Source organism: Neovison vison, chromosome 2 (assembly GCF_020171115.1).
Source record: "Neovison vison isolate M4711 chromosome 2, ASM_NN_V1, whole genome shotgun sequence".
NCBI classification, from domain to species: Eukaryota; Metazoa; Chordata; class Mammalia; order Carnivora; family Mustelidae; genus Neogale; species Neogale vison.
Window position 1 is genome coordinate 41349481 of NC_058092.1, and position 22508 is coordinate 41371988.

The 22508-nt window shown below is 36.2% G+C and overlaps 1 protein-coding gene across 3 annotated transcripts in view; it reads right to left on the reverse strand.

The window, feature by feature from the left end:
* Positions 1-22508, reverse strand: part of EPS15 (epidermal growth factor receptor pathway substrate 15) — a 146421-nt gene that overhangs the window by 87520 nt on the left and 36393 nt on the right. For all 3 annotated transcript variants that reach the window (XM_044238211.1, XM_044238213.1, XM_044238212.1), the window contains exons 4-8: positions 21690-21737; positions 18486-18581; positions 15918-15983; positions 13608-13733; positions 11535-11594 (exon numbers count right to left, since the gene is read on the reverse strand). In XM_044238211.1, the coding sequence (XP_044094146.1) occupies positions 11535-11594; positions 13608-13733; positions 15918-15983; positions 18486-18581; positions 21690-21737 (396 nt within the window). The remainder of the gene's footprint in view (positions 1-11534; positions 11595-13607; positions 13734-15917; positions 15984-18485; positions 18582-21689; positions 21738-22508) is intronic.

The window sequence follows — 22508 nt, forward strand, 5'->3', positions numbered from 1 at the left end:
ATATTTATATACTAAAGGAGACACCAGGGAAATGCAAATCAAAAGCACAACACGGTATCGCCTTACACGTGTCAGACTAGCCAGAATCAGAAAGACAAGAAATAACAAGTGTTGGCAAGGATGTGGAGAAAAAGGAATCCTTATGCACTGTTGGTGGGAATATAAATTGGAGCAGCCACTGTGGAAAACAGTATCAAGTTTCCTCAAAAAATTAAAAACCAGAAATACCCTATGATCCAGTAACTCCACTACTGGTATTTACTCAAAGAAAACAAAACTCTAAGTCAAAAAGATGTATGCACCCCCATGTTTATTACAGCATTATTTGCAATAGCAAAGAGATGGAAGCATCCCAAGTACCCACCAACAGATGAATGGTTAGAGAGATGTGGTGTACACACGCACACATGTACACACATGGGACTATTACTCAGCCATAAAAGAGTATGAGATCTTCCCATATGCTACAATATGGATGGCCCCAGAGAATATGATGCTAAGTGAAATAAGTCAGATAAAGACATATACCATGATTTCACTCACGTGGAGAATCTAAGAAATAAAAGAACAAAGAAACAAAGAGACAAAGAGACAAACAAGAAAACAGACTCTTAAATACAGAGAACAAACTGGCAGTTACCAGGAGGGACGTGGGGGGAGGGATGGGTGAAATAGATAAAAGAGATTAAATAGTACAAACTTCCAGTTGTAAAATAAGTTGCAGAGATGAAAATCACAGCACAAGGAATATAATCAATAAGAGTGTAATAACATTGTCTGGTAACAGTAACTGTACTTATTGTGATTATTATGGTTACTAAGCAATGTATAGGATGGCTGAAACATTATGCTGGACACCTGAAACTAATACAACACTGTGTGTTAATCACATTATTTCAATTTTTAAAAAAGCTACAGACTCTGAAAAGTTTAAAAAAATGGTATGGACTATGTTGTTCATGAAATAAAAAGATGGAAAAGATTTATCACGTAAAGTCTACCAAAACAATGCTAGAGAGACTACTGATACTGACAAAACCACAAGGAAAATCCTAGAACCCAAAGAACTAAATTAACTGAGTAAAATCTAGAATTTAATTTAAAGAAAATGTTCTAAAATCTTCTGGGGTTAGGAGGTAAAGAAGAAAGAAGTGAAAATAATCTAAAGGACTAGTTTTACTGGAGTGAAGGTTAACTTATTTTCAGCTACTGGAGAAGTAAGTAAGTATGATTTAGTACAGAGACAGGTATTATTAACATTAATGGAATAGATGTAACAATTTCCACTTTAATAAGAACAGAAAATTCAATGAATCACTACTTGATAACCAGCAACAACAGAAACAGAAAAAAAAGAGAGAAAACAATAATGTTAACTAAATAAGATAGGGGGAATAAAAATCAGTATCTGTATCATTATCTTAAAAAGACAGAAATTGTCAAATGAGGTAAAAAACTGAAACACAGCAACATGCTGTGAGATACAAGAGATACATTATAAATATAAGAAATATCAGGTAATCCAGATAAAAAGAGAACAGAGGCAGCAGAAATATCACAGGAGGGGCACCTGAGTGACTCAGTTGATTAAGCATCCAACTCTTGATTTTGGCCTAAGTCATGATCTATATATTTTTTAAGATTTTATTTATTTGACAGACAGAGATCACAAGTGGGCAGAGAGGCATGCAGAGAGAGAGGAAGGGAAGCAGGCTCCCTGCTGAGCAGAGAGCCTGATGCGGGGCTCAATCCCAGGATCCTGGGATCAAGTTATCATATCCTGGTCATGGGATCAAGCTATCTCCCCACCTCGGGATCCAGGCTTAGCAGGGAGTTTGCTTGAGATTCTTTCTCCTTTCCCTCCCTCTCTGCCACTGCTCCCAACTCGTACACACTTTCTCTCTTTCAAGTAAATAAATCTTTAAAAAAAATATATCAAATGAGCTGGAATCCAAAATTAAAGGCACTAACCATATAAAGCTGGGAAGAATTTCTAAGGAATACACACAGAAAGAAATCAAATGTGCAAAATGGTTAAAATTAGTAAATCTAGGAGAAGGCATATGGATGTTCACTATTTTTTTAAGTAGAAACTTCTTATAAATGCGTCATTCATTCTTAAATTATTCTTTCAATAAACGTTTACTTTTATTCTAAAAAAGAGAAGGTTACCTAGTAAAAGGCTTCAGGGCATATAAGATAAACTGTATTTAATCACTTACCTTAGCACATACTACCGTTAATCAAATGAGGATAATACTATCCTCCATCTTTTTTAACTGTGCTTATACAAACGCTTCTTTGAAATTTTTAATTGTTGTCTTTATAGAAAAAAGAAATCCCACTACAAATCTTACCAATGCAAAGATTTTACACCAGTATTCTTTTCTTTTTTTAAGATTTTTTTTTTTTTTTACTTATTTGACAGAGAGAGAAAGCACAAGTAGGCAAAGGGGCAGGTAGAGAGAGGGGGAAGCAGGCTCTCTGCTAAGCAGAGCCTGATGCAGGGCTCGATGCCAGGACAGAGATCATGCCTGAGCCAAAGGCAGAAGCTTAACCCACTGAGACACCCAGGAGCCCCAGATTTTATGCCAGTACTCTTAACACAAAAGCTATTTATAAAAAGTTAATATGCAGAGTTTGACAGTCGTTCAAAGCACATCATCAGCCAAATCTCAATGTATCATTTTCACTCCCCAGACCACCACACAAACATTGAATCAACCTCAAACATGCAGCTGGGAATAATTTTGTCGCCACTGTGAGGGGGTATATCCCCTGCCCTTCCCAATTATCACGCAAATTAAAATAAAAATACTAGCTTATAAAAAATTAATTAATAAATAAATAAATAAATAAAAATACTAGGGACTTAGGGCCATCGACTCAAGTCACTTTAAGTTTCCAATTCTGTATTTTTTCCCCAAATGTAATAATCCTTATTCTTCCTATTTTAGTTGGCTCTTAGACTATAAATAGAATAAAACTTATGAAAGAGCAAAAAAAGAAAAATAAGGCAAACAGAAACATACTCAATAAAATTGATATGATGAGTTTATAGAGGTCTAATTATCTCCCAAACAGAAATGTTGAAACATCCAGGGAACATATGTAAAAACAGGTCACAAACTGGGCAACAAAAAAACATCAAGAAATTTTTTTTTAATTTTTTATTTTTTATAAACATGTATTTTTATCCTCAGGGGTACAGGTCTGTGAATCGCCAGGTTTACACACTTCACAGCACTCACCAAAGCACATACTCTCCCCAATGTCCATAACCCCACCCCCCTTCTCCCAACCCCCCTCCCCCCAGCAACCCTAAGTTTGTTTTGTGAGATTAAGAGTCACTTATGGTTTGTCTCCCTCCCAATCCCATCTTGTTTCATTTATTCTTCTCCCTACCCTCTTAAGCCCCCATGTTGCATCACCACTTCCTCATATGATAGTTGTCTTTCTCTGCTTGACTTATTTCGCTAAGCATGATACGCTCTAGTTCCATCCACGTTGTCGCAAATGGCAAGATTTCATTTCTTTTGATGGCTGCATAATATTCCATTGTGTATATATACCACCTCTTCTTTATCCATTCATCTCTTGATGGACATCTAGGTTCTTTCCATAGTTTGGCTATTGTGGACATTGCTGCTATAAACATTTGGGTGCACGTGCCCCTTCGGATCACTACGTTTGTATCTTTAGGGTAAATACCCAGTAGTGCAATTGCTGGGTCATAGGGCAGTTGTATTTTCAACATTTTGAGGAACCTCCATGCTGTTTTCCAGAGTGGTTGCACCAGCTTGCATTCCCACCAACAGTGTAGGAGGGTTCCCCTTTCTCTGCATCCTTGCCAGCATCTGTCATTTCCAGACTTGTTAATTTTAGCCATTCTGAGTGGTGTGAGGTGATATCTCATTGTGGTTTTGATTTGTATTTCCCTGATGCCGAGTGATATGGAGCATTTTCTCATGTGTCTGTTGCCCATCTGGATGTCTTATTTGCAGAAATGTCTGTTCATGTCCTCTGCCCATTTCTTGATTGGATTATTTGTTCTTTGGGTGTTGAGTTTGCTAAGTTCTTTATAGATTTTGGACACTAGCCCTTTATCTGATATGCTGTTTGCAAATATCTTCTCCCATTCTGTCAGTTGTCTTTTGGTTTTGTTAACTGTTTCCTTTGCTGTGCAAAAGCTTTTGATCTTGATAAAATCCCAATAGTTCATTTTTGCCCTTGCTTCCCTTGCCTTTGGCAATGTTCCTAGGAAGATGTTGCTGCGGCTGAGGTCGAAGAGGTTGCTGCCTGTGTTCTCCTCAAGGATTTTGATGGATTCCTTTCTCACATTGAGGTCCTTCATCCATTTTGAGTCTATTTTTGTGTGTGGTGTAAGGAAATGGTCCAATTTCATTTTTCTGCACGTGGCTGTCCAATTTTCCCAACGCCATTTATTGAAGAGGCTGTCTTTTTTCCATTGGACATTCTTTCCTGCTTTGTCGAAGATTAGTTGACCATAGAGTTGAGGGTCTATTTCTGGGCTCTCTATTCTGTTCCATTGGTCTATGTGTCTGTTTTTGTGCCAGTACCATGCTGTCTTGATGATGACAGCTTTGTAATAAAGCTTGAAGTCCGGAATTGTGATGCCACCAACTTTGGCTTTCTTTTTCAATATTCCTTTGGCTATTCGAGGTCTGTTCTGGTTCCATATAAAATTTTAGAATTATTTGTTCCATTTCTTTGAAAAAGGTGGAGGGTACTTTGATAGGAATTGCATTAAATGTGTAGATTGCTTTAGGTAGCGTAGACATTTTCACAATATTTATTCTTCCAATCCAGGAGCATGGAGCATTTTTCCATTTCTTTGTGTCTTCCTCAATTTCTTTCATGAGTACTTTATAGTTTTCTGAGTATAGATTCTTAGCCTCTTTGGCTAGGTTTATTCCTAGGTATCTTATGGTTTGGGGTGCAATTGTAAATGGGATTGACTCCTTAATTTCTCTTTCTTCTGTCTTATTGTCAGTGTGGAGAAATGCAACTGATTTCTGTGCATTGATTTTATATCCTGACACTTTACTGAACTCCTGTACAAGTTCTAGCAGTTTTGGAGTGGAGTCTTTTGGGTTTTCCACATAAAGTATCATATCATCTGCAAAGAATGATAGTTTGATTTCTTCTTTGCCTATTTGGATGCCTTTAATTTCCTTTTGTTGTCTGATTGCTGAGGCTAGGACTTCTAGTACTATGTTGAATAGCAGTGGTGATAATGGACATCCCTGCCGTGTTCCTGATCTTAGCGGAAAAGCTTTCAGTTTTTCTCCATTGAGAATATTTGCGGTGGGTTTTTCATAGATGGCTTTGATGATATTGAGGTATGTGCCCTCTATCCCTACACTTTGAAGAGTTTTGATCAGGAAGGGATGCTGTACTTTGTCAAATGCTTTTTCAGCATCTACTGAGAGTATCATATGGTTCTTGTTCTTTCTTTTATTGATGTGTTGTTGTATCACATTGACTGATTTGCGGATGTTGAACCAACCTTGCAGCCCTGGAATAAATCCCACTTGGTCGTGGTGAATAACCCTTTTAATGTACTATTGAATCCTATTGGCTAGTATTTTGGTGAGATTTTGGTGAGAATTTTCACATCTGTGTTCATCAAGGATATTGGTCTATAGCTCTCTTTTTTGATGGGATCCTTGTTTGGTTTTGGGATCAAGGTGATGCTGGCCTCATAAAATGAGTTTGGAAGTTTTCCTTCCATTTCTATTTTTTGGAACAGTTTCAGGAGAACAGGAATTAGTTCTTCTTTAAATGTTTGGTAGAATTCCACCAGGAAGCCGTCGGGCCCTGGGCTTTTGTTTGTTTGGAGATTTTTAATGACTGTTTCAATCTCCTTACTGGTTATGGGTCTGTTCACGCTTTCTATTTCTTCCTGGTTCAGTTGTGGTGGTTCATATGTTTCTAGGAATGCATCCATTTCTTCCAGATTGTCAAATTTGTTGGCGTAGAGTTGCTCATAGTATGTCCTTATAATAGTTTGTATTTCTTTGGTGTTAGCTGTGATCTCTTCTCTTTCATTCATGATTTTATTTATTTGGGTCCTTTCTCTTTGATAAGTCTGGCCAGGGGTTTATCAATTTTATTAATTCTTTCGAAGAACCAGCTCCTAGTTTCGTTGATTTGTTCTATTGGTTTTTTTTTGGTTTCTATTTCATTGATTTCTGCTCTGATCTTTATGATTTCTCTTCTCCTGCTAGGCTTAGGATTTCTTTCTTATTCCTTCTCCAGCTCCTTTAGGTGTAGGGTTAGGTTGTGTACCTGAGACCTTTCTTGTTTCTTGAGAAAGGCTTGTACCGCTATATATTTTCCTCTCAGGACTGCCTTTGTTGTGTCCCACAGATTTTGAACATCATTGGTTTCCATGATTTTTTTCAATTTTTCTTTAATTTCCCAGTTGACCCATTCATTCTTTAGAATGATGCTGTTTAGTCTCCATGTATTTGGGTTCTTTCCAAACTTCCTCTTGTGGTTGAGTTCTAGCTTCAGAGCTTTGTGGTCTGAAAATATGCAGGGAATGATCCCAATCTTTTGATACTGGTTGAGTCCTGATTTAGGACCAAGGATGTGATCTATTCTGGAGAATGTTCCCTGTGCACTGAAGAATAATGTGTATTCTGTTGCTTTGGGATGAAATGTGCTGAATATATCTGTGATGTCCATCTGGTCCAGTGTGTCGTTTAAGGCCTGTATTTCCTTGTTGATCTTTTGCTTGGATGATCTGTCCATTTCAGTGAGGGGAGTGTTAAAGTCCCCTAGTACTATTGTATTATTGTTGATGTGTTTCTTTGATTTTGTTATTAATTGGTTTAAATAGTTGGCTGCTCCCACGTTGGGGGCATAGATATTTAAAATTGTTAGATCTTCTTGTTGGACAGACCCTTTGAGTATGATATAGTGTCCTTCCACATCTCTTATTATAGTCTTTGGCTTAAAATCTAATTGATCCGATATAAGGATTGCCACTCCTGCTTTCTTCTGATGTCCATTAGCATGGTAAATTCTTTTCCACCCCCTCACTTTAAATCTGGAGGTTTCTTCAGGTTTAAAATGAGTTTCTTGTAGGCAACATATAGATGGGTTTTGTTTTTTTATCCATTCTGATACCCTGTGTCTTTTGATTGGGGCATTTATCCCATTAACATTCAGGGTACTATTGAGAGATATGAATTTAGTGCCATTGTATTGCCTGTAAGGTGACTGTTACTGTATATTGTCTCTGTTCCTTTCTGATCTACCACTTGTAGGCTCTCTCTTTGCTTAAAGGACCCCTTTCAATATTTCCTGTAGAGCTGGTTTGGTGTTTGCAAATTCTTTCAGTTTTGGTTTGTCCTGGAAGCTTTTAATCTCTCCTTCTATTTTCAATGATAGCCTAGCTGGATATAGTATTCTTGGCTGCATGTTTTTCTCATTTAGTGCTCTGAATATATCATGCCAGCTCTTTCTGGCCTGCCAGGTCTCTGTGGATAAGTCAGCTGCCAATCTAATATTTTTATCATTGTATGTTATAGACTTCTTTTCCCGGGCTGCTTTCAGGATTTTCTCTTTGTCACTAAGACTTGTAAATTTTACTATTAGGTGACGTGGTGTGGGCCTATTCTTATTGATTTTGAGGGGCATTCTCTGAACCTCCTGAATTTTGATGCTCATTCCCTTTGCCATATTGGGGAAATTCTCCCCAATAATTCTCTCCAGTATACCTTCTGCTCCCCTCTCTCTTTCTTCTTCTTCTGGAATCCCAATTATTCTAATGTTGTTTCGTCTTATGGTGTCACTTATCTCTCGAATTCTGCCCTCGTGGTCCAGTAGCTGTTTGTCCCTCTTTTGCTCAGCTTCTTTTTTCTCTGTCATTTGGTCTTCTATATCGCTAATTCTTTCTTCTGCCTCATTTATCCTAGCAGTGAGAGCCTCCATTTTTTATTGCACCTCATTAATAGCTTTTTTTATTTCAACGTGGTTAGATTTTAGTTCTTTTATTTCTCCAGAAAGGGCTTTTATATCTCCTGAGAGGGTTTCTCTAATATCTTCCATGCCTTTTTCGAGCCCGGCTAGAACCTTGAGAATTGTCATTGTAAACTCTAGATCTGACATACTACCAATGTCTGTATTGATTAGGTCCCTAGCCTTCGGTACTGCCTCCTGTTCTTTTTTTTGTGGTGAATTTTTCCGCCTTGTCATTTTGTCCAGATGAAAGTATATGAAGGAGCAAGTAAAATACTAAAAGGGTGGCAACAACCCAAGGAAATTATGCTTTAACCAAATCAAAAGAGATCCCAAATCGTGAAGGGGGAGAAAGGGGATAAAAAGAGGTTCAGAAAGAAAGAAAGAAAAAGAAAAAAAAAAAGAAAAGAATTAAAAAAAGAAAACGAATAAAGAAAAGTATAAAAAAGAAAAAATATATATATTAGATAAACTAGTTAAAAAACGTTAAAAAAGGGGCGCCTGGGTGGCTCAGTGGGTTAAGCCGCTGCCTTCGGCTCAGGTCATGATCTCCGGGTCCTGGGATCGAGTCCCGCATCGGGCTCTCTGCTCAGCAGGGAGCCTGCTTCCTCCTCTCTCTCTCTCTGCCTGTCTCTCTGCCTACTTGTGATCTCTCTCTGTCAAATAAATAAATGAAATCTTTAAAAAAAAAAAAAAAGTTAAAAAAGAAAAGGGTAAAAGTTAAAAAAAATTTTAGCAGAAGAAGAGAAAAAAAAAATGAAAATAAAAAAATTAAATTAACTACAAGACTAAAAAATCACAGGGAGAAAGCCACGAGTTCCGTGCTTTGCTTTCTCCTCCTCTGGAATTCTGCTGCTCTCCTTGGTATTGAAACTGCACTCCTTGGTAGGTGAACTTGGTCTTGGCTGGATTTCTTGTTGATCTTCTGGGGGAGGGGCCGCTGTAGTGATTCTCAAGTGTCTTTGCCCCAGGCAGAATTGCACTGCCCTGACCAGGGGCCGGGCAACCTCAAGAAATTTTTAAACAGAGATTTTAAAGACCACATTCTCTGGGCATAATCTAATCAAGCTAAAAGTATATACAAATGTAACAGGGCACCTGAGTGGCTGGCTCAGTGGGTTAAGCCTCTGCCTTTGGCTCAGGTCATGGTCCCAGGGTCCTGGGATTAAGCCCCACATCAGGCTCTCTGCTCATCGGGGAGCCTCCTTCTCCCTCTCTCTCTGCCTGCCTCTCTGCCTACTTGTGATCTCTGTCAAATAAATAAATAAAATCTTTTTTTAAAGGGGGGGGGCACCTGGGTGGCTCAGTGGGTTGAAGCCTCTGCCTTCGGCTCAGGTCATGGTCCCGGGATCCTGGGATCGAGCCCTGAGTCGGGCTCTCTGCTCAGCTGGGAGCCTGCTTCCCCCTCTCTCTCTCTGTCTGCTTATGATCTCTGCTTGTCAAATAAATAAATAAAATCTTAAATAAAAAAAAGGTATATACAAATGTAATTAAAACCAAACTTAATTACTTTGAAATTAGGAAACATATTCCTAAACGGATGATTTTTTAAAAAACCTAGAAATTATATTATAGAGGGCACGGCTTGCATGGAGCACTGGGTGTGGTGAAAAAATAATGAATACTGTTTTTCTGAAAATAAATAAATTGGAAAAAAAAAATTTAAGTTATGATAGTTGGAATATAGGGATCTCAAAAATCATCTGCAAAGGACTTGATGATGAATTGAATATAAGAATGGAAAAAGGGAAATGCTAAGCTTGTTATGAATATTCATAAGAGTAAGGATGGTTTAAAGATTTGGAAAATTCTTTATCCTAAACGTGTAATTTTCTGAAAAGATCAGGTCATTCCCTACTATGTTCCACACAAAGTAATCTTGACAGCTTTTGTGCAAGAATAATTTCACTGATTATCTAAACATATCTTTAAATTTTCCCTTTTATCTCCTCATTTTATAGTCTGCAGGATTTCCATTTGAACCTCATTCTGGATTGAGTTTAGAATTTGTTTTCTTTAGTATAGTTTTCTATGCTAATATACAATTATTCTGAAAAATTGTTCATACTCCATTCTTTCTGCCTTCATGGTTGGGCAGCTCATATTCCAATCTGATGGTGGCCACATAGTTTATGCTAACAAAGAATGCTTTTTGCTGCATGAACACTGGGTATGTGATTTAAATCCATAATTTCCCCCAGACTACTTTAATTGGTTAAGCCTATACTGAATTGTCAGCTAAGCTAAAATTAAGCTAAGACTTACTTATTTTGTTTTAGCATGCTTGGTAATATTAAAAAAATGATTTCTTTTCTTAAAAAAAAAAAACCTAGAAATTATCTAAAAAGTAGGGGCACCCAGGTGGCTCAGTCATTAAGCAACTGCCTTTGGCTCAACTCATGATTCTAGGGTTCCAGGAGGAATCCCCTGCTCCGCAGGAAGCCTGCTTCTCCCTCTCTAGCTTCCCCTGCATGTGTTCCCTCTCTCTCGCTGTGTCTCTCTCTGTCAAATAAATAAATAAAATCTTTAAAAGAAAATTAAAAGTAGCAAAAAGGAGAATACTTTATATCAATATCTATGGAATCCAGCTAAACCTGTACTCAAGAGAAAATACATGCTTTAAATTTTTTCAATATTAATGATAAGAAAGGGACTCAGTACTCATTTTCAAAAGTTTTTTTTTTTTTAAGGCAAACCAAAAGAACCTAGGAAAAAAGAATTAAGATAAAAGCTGAAAAGAATGAAAAAGTCAAAACATAAGAGAAAGGATAATTACATCCAAAAGATGGCTCTTTAAAAAGATTTATAAACTATATAAAATTCAATAAAACGAAAGATGAGAGGGGGCAAAAATACATAAGATTTGGAATGAGAAAGTAACACAACTACAACCCCGGAGGATTTTAAAAGAATAATGCAAATCTATCATGAGTTTAGAAAGTGGGCAACAAACTGGGCAACAAAAAAACCCAATTTCCAAAGATGGAATTAACCCCAATTTGGAATTAACCCCAATTTCCAAAGATGACATGTCTTCAGATAAGATGTCAAAACTTCCTCTGACCCTATACATTAAGTGAAACTACAGTGTTATCCATGTTTTCCTTTAATAAAACAATGTGAAAATCTGGGGGTATATATGAAGTAAAATTATTCCATAGCAGAAGGAGGTACTGAGATGCAATGTCTGGTTAAGATGGGATACAGAGGAACAATACCACTCTGCGAACCCTATATACCTTAAAGTCAAATAAAATAAAGATTGTAAGAACATACATTTTCTATTATTCATTTGTTTAAAAATATTTATTGACTACCTGTACACTTTTGATAAAAATACTCCTACCAACAACCTTAAGGAAATACAGTTTTCCTCTGTATGAAACTAAACAAGGAAATTCTAAAACTAGAATTTCTAAATTCCAGTAAATTTAATTTACTAGAATTAATAAATTCTAAAACTAGATAAATTAAACAAGGAAATTCTCACTAGAGAAAACCATTAAGAGGTTTAAGATTGTTAAGACCATTAAGTTACTTACAACTGCAAACTCATCTCTGTCAAGCATTCCATCATGATCAATGTCACTCAACTCCCAAACCTTAAAAACAGAAGAATTGACAAAGATTAATGCTCTTTCATTTCATGTGGTACCTGTAAACACCAAATACTTAAATCGGGAGGAAAGATTTATCTAAACATTAAAATATCTATTCTCAGAGAAATCTCACTTTTGCTGAACATTTCATTAAATCATTATTACATTCTATATTAACATTATTGGAAAAAGTAATAATTCTTAAAACAAGTATTTTTAAATAAAAATTCCTTACAAAAATTTAAAGAAAATATTTGTTTCTTTCAAATAAGAAAACAATTATGTACACAGCACTTTAAACAGCTACAATGCTTTTTCACAAACATCTCTCAGTACTCCATGTGGCACTATCAACCAGCTTTTAGACATGAGGAATATGATTTAGTTAGGATCACACAACCATTATTAGGTTATAGAATCAGTATTCAACATAAAGATTTCCAATTAAGTCCATTATTGTTTTCCATACAGAATCTCTAATCGACCAAAAGATATATCCAGTGAATATTAATTATGAACCAGCTAATGTCCAGGGCTTACAAGGGAAAAATAAATTTAAAAGGACCTAGTAGATTTGGTTTAAATACAGAGTAGATTCCATACCTTAGACCAGCTATAAAACTATGTCATATCCTTGAAAATAACATATTTAAGTCATTCAACAAAATTTTACTTGGGACAGGAAGAGAAAGTAACGGACTGGAATAGAGATAAACAAGTGTCTGGTCATTAAGTGCCTTGAAGGAATTTGGACTTTACCCTAAATGCATTAGGAAGCTACTAAGAGGGTTAGTTCCAAGTAAAAAAAAAAATAACAGGATTATATTTATAGTTTAGAAATCTCATACTGAGAAATGATTAATGAGAAACAATACTAGGAAATACTAGGAAATGGCTTTTAAATTTTTATTGAGCACCTAATCCATAACACTGATCCAGTAGTACTACTACTGATTATGTGGTGGTAAAGTCACGATCACCATCAGCATCACAGTAGCTAGCATCAAAGAATATGCACCAAGCACTGTGCTGAATATATACATTATCACATTTAATCCTTACAACCCTATAAAGTGGCAATTGTGCTCATCTGAAATATTAAAAAATTGATACATGGTTTTCTGATGATTCACCCAAGGTCACACACCTAAGAAATGGTGCAGACAGGATTTGACCCCATGTATTCTGACCAAGAAAGGGATTAAAGAAATGGCTAGAGGGTTAATGAGAGCAGATGAGGTTTGAAGTACAAAGAGACCTAGAGAGAAATCAGTATGGAAATAGTCCAAGAGTAGGGAAAGCCCAGCTGAAGTTGGTGACCATGAAATTATGATACCAATTTTATTAGACTCTCAGCAGTCCATATGCAACCACACAGAAGGCACATAATTAGCTTAACACAAAGCTGGATTTTCATCAGGTCAGAAGAAAGGTTAGAACACATGGCAAAGGGAGCCAAAGATATCAGCATCAAACTGTGGATTAAGTTGGTTGAGGAAAAAATTAATTTGAAAAATAGAGAAAGTAAAGGACTCTGAGACTTAAAGGTCTTTGACTTAAAGTCAAAGAATTAGTCTTCCAAGTACTTATGAAAGAGATCTAGAAAAATGAGAAGCTCTATTTAGAGAGTAAGACAAATGATTTCAGAGATGAAACTATTCCTTATGGCAAGGCCCCATGATACAGCTATGAAGTAGGTAGCAGATACAAAATAATGGTGGTCCCTAGAAATTAAATCAAGGAATTGGGAAGTCAGAGCACACAGTACAAAGAAAAAAGGACCTACTCAAAGGGCTTATATATGTAACTATTTCCAAGCACTTATACTTTAGAGGGAATGTCAAATAAAATTAACTGGCAATTATTTTATATATTAAATCAGAACACAAAAAACTCTGTAATAATATAATTTCAAAATAAAGTCTAATTATTTTTTAACAATTAGCTATAAATGCTCCTGGTAAATACAAAAGTAAGATACATGAAAATTACATTTAGAATTTAATAATATCTTACTCTTCCAAGGATATCCACAGGTAACTTAGAGTTGAGCAACACTGGTTTCACTTTATCACCAGAGAGAAATCCATTCACTGGGCTTAAACTATCAAAAATTGCATCATATTTGGCCTTGTCTTCAGACTATAATATAAAAAAGATCACAAGTTAAATAGTGGTGATATGCATTTAACTCAAGTTATAATAATCAAATCCTCAAAGAACAGGCAACATATCCTTAAAATTATTTTAAAAATAATTTTTGCAGGTGCCTGGGTAGCTCAGTCATTAGGTCTGCCTTCAGCTCAGGTCATGATCCGAGGGTCCTGAGAGTAAGCCCCACATTGGGCTCCCTGCTCAGCAAGAGGCCCACTTCTCCCTCTCCCATTCCCCCTGTTTCTGTTCCTTCTCTCTCTCTCTCTCTCTAATAAATAAATCTTTAAAAAAATTGCTTTCATCAAAAATTATTATAAATAACAATTTAAAAGTTACACAAGAATCCAGTATCCCTTCCATTTCTTTCATAGCTCGAACAGTCTGTTTTTCTACTGTGAGCTTCATGGAAAGATTTTAATGATAGGAAGGGCTTTGAGAGAAGTATCTAGTCCAACCCTCTCACTTAAATCCATAGCAAGGAAATAACTTTTGTGAGAAAACACAAGCTAGTTAGTGATATTCTATGACTTTCTCAACATGGTATTAGTTACATTTCAAACTCAGATTTTAAAAAGAAAATAACCACCATAGGAATAAACATCAAGTTTCCCCCATTTTTCCCAAAGCAAGAATTCCTTTTCTTATTGATAACAGGACACTCCCTAAAATCCTGGAAGTTACATGTGTAACATAAAAAACTACTGTTCAGGGGTGCCTGGGTGGCTCAGTGGGTTAAGCCTCTGCCTTCGGTGCAGGACATAATCTCAGGGTCCTGGGATCGAGCCCCACATCTGTCTCTCTGCTCAACAGGGAGCCTGCTTCTCCCCCTCTCTCTGCCTGCCTCTCTGCCTTCTTGTGATCTCTGTCAAATGAATGAATAAAATCTTAAAAAAACAAAAACAAAAAAAAAACTACTGTTCATGGAGCACCTGGGTGGCTCCATCTGTTGAGATTCTGACTCTTGATTTCTGCTCAGGACATGATCTCAGGGTTGTGAGATCAAGCCCCATATTGAGCCTCAGGTTGGGCTCCATACTCGGGGCGGGGGGGGGTCCTGCTTGAGATTCTCTCCCTCTGTCCCTTCCCCTGCTTGTATGTGCGCTCTTTCTCTCTCCCTCTAAAATAAATAAAATCTTAAAAAAAAAAATTATTGTTTATGATTTGCCCAAGGCCAGATCCCTATACTTTTTTATAATTAGTTAATTAATTAATTAGTTGTGTTCACACAAGCATACATAAACATAAAAACCAAATGACTTTCTGACAAAACTGTACATATTTATTAAAGATCATCTGATTCTAATATTATTTAAAAATTACAATTTTTAAAATCTGATAACATAGGGGCACCTGGGTGGCTCAGTGGGTTAAAGCCTCTGCCTTCAGCTCAGGTCATGATCCCAGGGTCCTGGGATCGAGCCCCGCATCGGGCTCTCTGCTCAGCAGGGAGCCTGCTTCCTCCTCTCCCTCTGCCTGCTTCTCTGCCTACTTGTGATCTCTGTCTGTCAAATAAATAAATAAAATCTTTAAAAAAAAAAAAATCTGATAACATAGTTATAACTAATGTGATGTCTCCAAATAGATACAATGCAAAATACCCACTTCAGAAAAAGATTTCATATAGAATTTTTAGTTTTAGAGCCATAAAGAAAATTATCTAGTTAACCACAATTTTTGAACAGGAAATAATACCAGTGAGGTAAACTACCTATTCATGAAATAGGATTATGACATAACCATTTTTAGTTTATACTATAACAGAAATGGGATTAAGCCATACTAATTGTCACAAAATGACTGACAAAGATCTCTCAAAAGATTTCTTGTATCAGTATTTCCCTAGAGTAAAAATGAAAGTCTCAGGCAGATTATAACAGATTTTGGAAATAGGGGACAAGGATTATGTGGGTAGGAAGCAAAGCAGTGGTAAGGAAAAAGTAGTTTTTTTTTTTTTTTTAAAGATTTTATTTATTTATTTGAGAGAGAGAGACAGTGAGAGAGAGCATGAGCGAGGAGAAGGTCAGAGAGCAAAGCAGACTCCCCATGGAGCTGGGAGCCTGATGTGGGACTCGATCCCAGGACTCCAGGATCACGCCCTGAGCTGGAGGCAGTCGTCCAACCAACTGCGCCACCCAGGCGTCCCAGGAAAAAGTAGTTTAAAAGTTTACTCACTTTTACAGCCCATGGGAGCTCAGCAACAGAAGATCCACTGATTAGCAAAGGACTACTGGTATCATGCTAAAAAGGAAAATAGAGCACATGAAGAGCTGAAAACCTCACATCAATAAACAACAAAGAAAAAGTGGTCTTGGATTTAAATACATTCATACAAAATTTGGAACTCAAACCACACAGGACACTATTCTACATTGACTCTATTAGACTTTTATCTAAATACAAATGAAACAAAAACAAAGATATCTGAGTTAGCTGCATAAATGATATTAGAGCACTAACTGAAACATTAAGTGTTATAGAAGAAATCTTATTACAACTGATATCAAGATAAAGATACCTCCATGTAACAAAAATATTTGTGACCCTGTTAACTGATGACTTTTTCCCAACACTATTTAAGGAAAGCAAACTGGGACAAGAACCCAACTTAAGATTTCTTAAGTTACAAGTACATGAACCTATTAACAGCATGCCCAAGTTGATATATTTATCTGCTTATAGAGACAGATGGATATATTTGAAACATTTTTATAATAACATAGTTAGGAAACAAATCCCTAAATTAACCCTCTGATTCCATGCCTAAACTTACAAATGCAGAAATTTTCAAAACTGAAGTTAAATTCATAATACTCAGACCAAATACTTTTAAAAATATTGAATTTAGAAACAAGTAAGAGCCACAGCACTTGGGTGGCTCAGTCTGTTAAATGTCTGCCTTTAGCTTAGGTCATGATCTCAGGGTCCTGGGATCAAGCCCTGTGTCAGGCTCCCCACTCAGCAGGGAATATGCTTCTCCCTCTTCTTCTCCCTCTAACTCTCCCTCTAAATCGTGCTCTCTCTCACTCTCTAAATAAATAAATAAAATCTAAAACAACAAAAAAAATAAGAGCCATGAAACTTCTGAAAAGGGGTCAGGGTAGGGAGGACTAACCCTAACAGATGTAAAAACAAATTACCAAATATGATAATTAAAACAATACAAGAAGAACATATGGATAAACAGATAAAAAAGAACAGAAAAATCCAAAAAGAAATCAAAATACAAGATTGAGGTGGCATTTCAAATCAGTAAGGAAAAGACTGGTTATTCAATAAACTGTATTAGGTCTATAAAGTAGCCATCTTGAAAAAACATAAATTTGAATCCATATTCATACTTGATATCAAGACTAACATAAATGTGGGACACCTGGGTGGCTCAGTTGGTTAAGCATCTGCCTTTGACTTAGGTCATGATCCCAGGGTCCTGGGATGGAGTCCCACATCCAGCTCCATGCTCAGCAGGGAGCCTGCTTCTCCCTCTGCCTGTTGCTCCCTCTGCTTGTGCTCTCTCTCTGACAAACAAACAAATAAAATCTTAAAAAAAAAAAAAAGACTAACATAAATGTGTTAAAAGAAATGATTAAAAAAATTAAATCCTAGTAACACATAAAGAACAATGACCTCCTTATGGGGGAAAAAAAAAAAAAAAACACCACAATGTCAAAAGACAAATGACAAACTGGGGGGAAAAATATGTGTGTGTGTGTGTGTGTGTGTGTGTGTGTGTTAGAGTGTAGCCTCTAGAATTTAATTTTTAAAAAAGACTAATAACCTAAGAAAAATAACAAAAGCTTTAAACAGACATTTCACATAAAGGTAATATAAATGGCTCATAAGTGTGAGAAAAACTACTCAAATTCACTCTATAAAACAAAATGGGCAAATTAAAACTACACTTAATGTTCCATTTATCACCTCTCAAATTGACAAGGTTCAAAAAGTTTTACAGTATGTTAGCAAAAGTGCACTCAACCAACTGATGGAGGGACTGTGAATGAGTACAACCACTGTGGAAGGCAAATTGATATTATATATGAAAATTGCACAAATGAACAAACTTCCGAAACAGCAATTCTACTTCTGAAAATATGCACATATATTTCTGTACATGCAAAATGACACATATCCAATGTTATTATTCACTGCAACATTTAAAAAAATTTTAATAATAAAATATTAGGAATAAGCTAAAAACCTATCAATAGGAAGTTAAATTATGGTAGAGGGGAGTGTGGGGGTGATAGGTTAAACAGGTGATGGGATTAAGGAGGGCACTTGCTGTAATGAGCACCTGTATAGTACAGTATGGAAGTGAGAATCACTATATTGTATACCTGAAATATTATGCTGTATGTTAATTAACTGGAATTTAAATTAAAACTTTAAAAATTTTATATAAATAGAAGCAACTATAAAAAAGAATAAAGATGCTTTTATTTAAAGATCTCTAAAACATATTACTAAAAGGGTATAGAATTATATTTATTAATTATATACTACTACCAATTTAAAATGAGGAAGTGGGAATTTATATTTCTTTATATACACATATAATAAGTCTGGAAGGATATACAAGACACTAATAACAGCAGTAGCCATTAAGAAAGAAAATCAGGTAGCTGGGTGATAGCGGTTAGGGGAATTACTTTTAATATGGCAATTCGAATTTTTTTAAATTTTTAAATCATGTAGTATTTTTTTAATTAAATAAAATTTAAATTTAAGATCATTTCTTACAAATCTTGGTGGAGGGACAGCCAGGTTCAAGCTACTCAGTGAAACCTCCAATCCATTCTGGGCACATGCCACAAGACGCAAAGCAACAAAGAATTCCTGAGAAAGAGAAGCATGAAGTTAAGTGCATTACCATCCATCCATCCATCCACACAATTATAATATGAAAATATAAAACAATTCATAATTACTCCAAGATCTTTATGTAGCAACAAATATAACAGCATATTTGCCTGAAAACATTTGCTTTAAAATTAAGAAAAAAATCTATATACAAAGATGTTCCTAACATTATAAATAGCAAAAAGTATTAATAAATGGGAAAATACTTAAATGAACTGTGATACATACAGATAGTAGAAATTATACGGAATTAACACATGCTTCAAAAATATTTAAGTATCATTTAAATGAGGAAAAAGAGTCTGGAAAAAAGCCTAGAAGAAAATAACAACTGAATGTTATCAGAAGTCATCTCTGAATTTAAGATGATAAATTCTGAAACTGGGCCAATCACTGATGTGACTCAACCACTGCTATTCCAGGAAAGCTACAGAGAATACAGAGCTACTGTGTAGCGTCTAAAACAATTACACAACTGCCTGACTTCAAAATACATGTAAATCTCTCCCAAAGGTCCTTGGATTTTTGGCATTTGAAGCCTCTAAATAAATGCAGAGATATTTCAGCTGAGTTAAAGTCAGGTATGGGAGAAGACATAACAAATACTTTTACTCCAGTTATAGTCACTTACAACTTAGTATAGTTGTTGATGCAATCAACCCTTCACCACTTGGCTCAAACCACCTATACCCTTGTCTGCTTTCTACAATACCTTGCCTTCATTCACAAAATCTTGCAAAGATGGTTATTTCAAGATCTCCCCTTCCCTTTTCATTCACATATATCCAAAGTTATTATACAATCTTATATTATACAAAGCTTATTATACAAAGCTTTTATACATTTTACTTCAACTCCCACCATTAGCCAGAGAAACCACTGTCTATGTCACAAATAACCTCTCAGCTACCAAACACAATAGCCTCAAAAAACCAAAACAAACAAAAAACCCTGCCTCATCCTGCTTATTCTTTTGGCAGTCTGGACATGATAACTCCCCAGAAACTCTCCTACTTTTCCTCTGACCCTTCAAGTCTCTTCTCTTGCAGTCAATGCCTCCTCCAACCCCTAAATGCTGGTATTCTAGGCTGCCTAGGTGGCTCAGTCCGTTAAGCAATTGCCTTCAGCACAGGTTGGGATTGAGCCCATGGCTCAGACTCCCTGTTCAGCAGGGAATCCGCTTCTCCCTCTGCCCCTCCCCCTTCATTTGCATGCTCACTTGCTCGTGCATGCTCTTCTCTCTCAAATAATCAAAATCTTAAAAATAAATAAATAAATAAATGCTGGTATTCTAAGTACTCCAGCATCAACCTTCTCTCCTTTCTCATTCTATGAGAGATTCAATTACTCTTAAGTAATCAGGTCCACCCCCATAGTATGGATGTGTTCTGAAGTGAAATAGTCCTCCTACATTAAATTCTAGTTCTGCTACTTAAAGTTGTGAGGCCATGGGCAAGTTAAATAAAATTTTCCTACAAAATTTTTCTAATACCTACCTTGCCATGTATTATGAGGAACAAAATAAAAACCATACTATAGAAAGAAAACACCTACTGTCATTTTTGGCACACAGAAACTCAAAAAATATTGGTTTCTTTCCTTTCTTTCATGTTAATTCAAAAATCTTTTTCTCCAATGCAAACATCAAAGTTTAACTGCAGACCCACAAATCCAGCCACCTGGATTTAACAAAGACAACTCAAACTCAACATCCAAAGTCCAGGAATATCAGTGAAGAATTTATTATACTACAAACTCATGAAGTCAGGGACTACATCTATCACATTCACCTCTGCATTTCCAAAGCCTGATTCAAAATAGGTACTCAGGGTGCCTGGGTGGCTCAGTTGATTGAACAACTGCTTTCGGCTCGGGCCACGATCCTGGAACTCCGGAATCGAGTCCCGCATCGGGCTCCCAGCTCCACGGGGAGTCAGCTTCTCCCTCTGACCTTGCCTCTCATGCTCTCTCTCACTGTCTCTCTCTCAAAGAAGTAAATAAATAAACAAAACAGGTACTCAACAAATATTTGCTGACTGAATGCACACTACCTTGGCTGCTCATATTAAGTTAGTTTTCCTATGTCTCCAATGGACCAACTGGCCCTCCTGCCCAGGGGTTCCAATCTACAAGCTAACCCTAGAATCTTAATTTAAATTTAATGAATCTTAATTAAATTTAATCTTAATCTTAATCTAATTAAAAGACTGGATATTCTGACTCTCTCATCTAAATTTCCCATCCCTTTTTTAAGTATGATGCTGCTTCAGCTATCCCATATGGGGGAATTAACTTTGAGTAGCAGTGCTCAGCCAATCTATCAGCATGCAGCAAGCTTTGAATTCAATCCTGTGGACCTCTGAAACAAACTGAATGAACTTCAAAGTACACTGATGGTGTTCAATACCCATAATCGTTTCACGTATTTCTAGCCTAGAGTATACTTATGGCATATAAACCATTTTTTGATGTATATGCCAAGTAAGACCTAGACCATAACACTCACAAGTAAGTATACTGTACAGGTAAGAAACTGAGTATGTTGAAAAAGGTAATGGTATTAGAAAGTATAGCCTTTGAGGAGTGCTTAAGACATCAGAGTAGGGCCTTCATGAATGGGATTAGTGCTTTCAGGGTCCAGAAAGATCCCTTGCCACTTCAGCCTTGTAAGGATACAACAAGAAGTTTGCGACCAAGAAGACAGTCCTCACCCAAACATATTAGCAGCCTGATCTTGTATTTTCAGCCTCCAGAAATGTGAGCAATAAATTTCTGCTATTTATAAGCCATCCAGTCTGTGTTATCCTGTCAGAGAACCCCCAACAGACTAAGACATTCCAGGAGAACAATGTCACCAAATGATCACTAACTAAACTTTGGGAATCACTTACTTGAATGTCTACTGAATTGGAAATATTTTCCACTATATTGCTTTAACACTTGCCCTTGAAAACCCTAATGTTTTCAATTGTAAATTGAATTCAATTGGTAAAAAAACAATTCCTAGTTTAAAATTAGAAAAAAAATATTGGTTTTTATTCTGAAGCATTCAAAAAATTTCTCATATGTATCTCTGAATCTTACTTGTTTGTTCAGGATTCCTTTGCCATTTGTGTCAGCTAAATCCCAAATCTGAAATTCAGGGGAAAAATAAGTCAATGTATATTTTAAACAAAAAGCATCTTAAAGATAATAAATTAAATCCCTGTAATATACAATTTCATCCTTTTTGGTCCTCAGATTTCAGAATCATAGAATTAAAAGTGGGAAGAAACCAGAGTTATTTAGTGCAACCCTACACAAAGATACTAAAACCCAGTGAGATATTTACTCAAGAACATTTAAGGCATCAAGGAAAGAAGTGAAACCCAGGTTCTAGCTTCTAAGTCCAATGTCTTTTTCATTAAGACAGGTTCTAACTCCAAATCTAATGCTCTTTCTACTAGAAACTACTAACTTGATTCTAGATCCATATTAAGATGATCTTCTTATAGTTCATGTTTATTTGGGATTATAAATTATAAATTTATAATAAATAGTATTAATATCATGTATAAGGATTCACCAGGAAAGGGACTTCCCACTTCTTGTTACCCTTTTCTAAGCCTCTTATCCCCAACTATATTCACCACAAATTAAACACAGTTAGAGACAGTTGTAATAGAGGAAGCAAAGATAGAGCCAACACTGAGGGGGTGGCAAGGTTCCCAGGCTGCACTGTTTTTCCCCACAATACCCAAATGTACTATTACTTCCTCATTTAATCTCACTAAAAAGTAATTCATTTTCCAAAAATCTGAAAAACACCTTACTTTTCACAAAAGGGTAAATCACAGCACCACAAATTCCCTCCACTGCATTACTATAATTGCTTCAATGATTCAATTCTTACTTCTAAGTTTC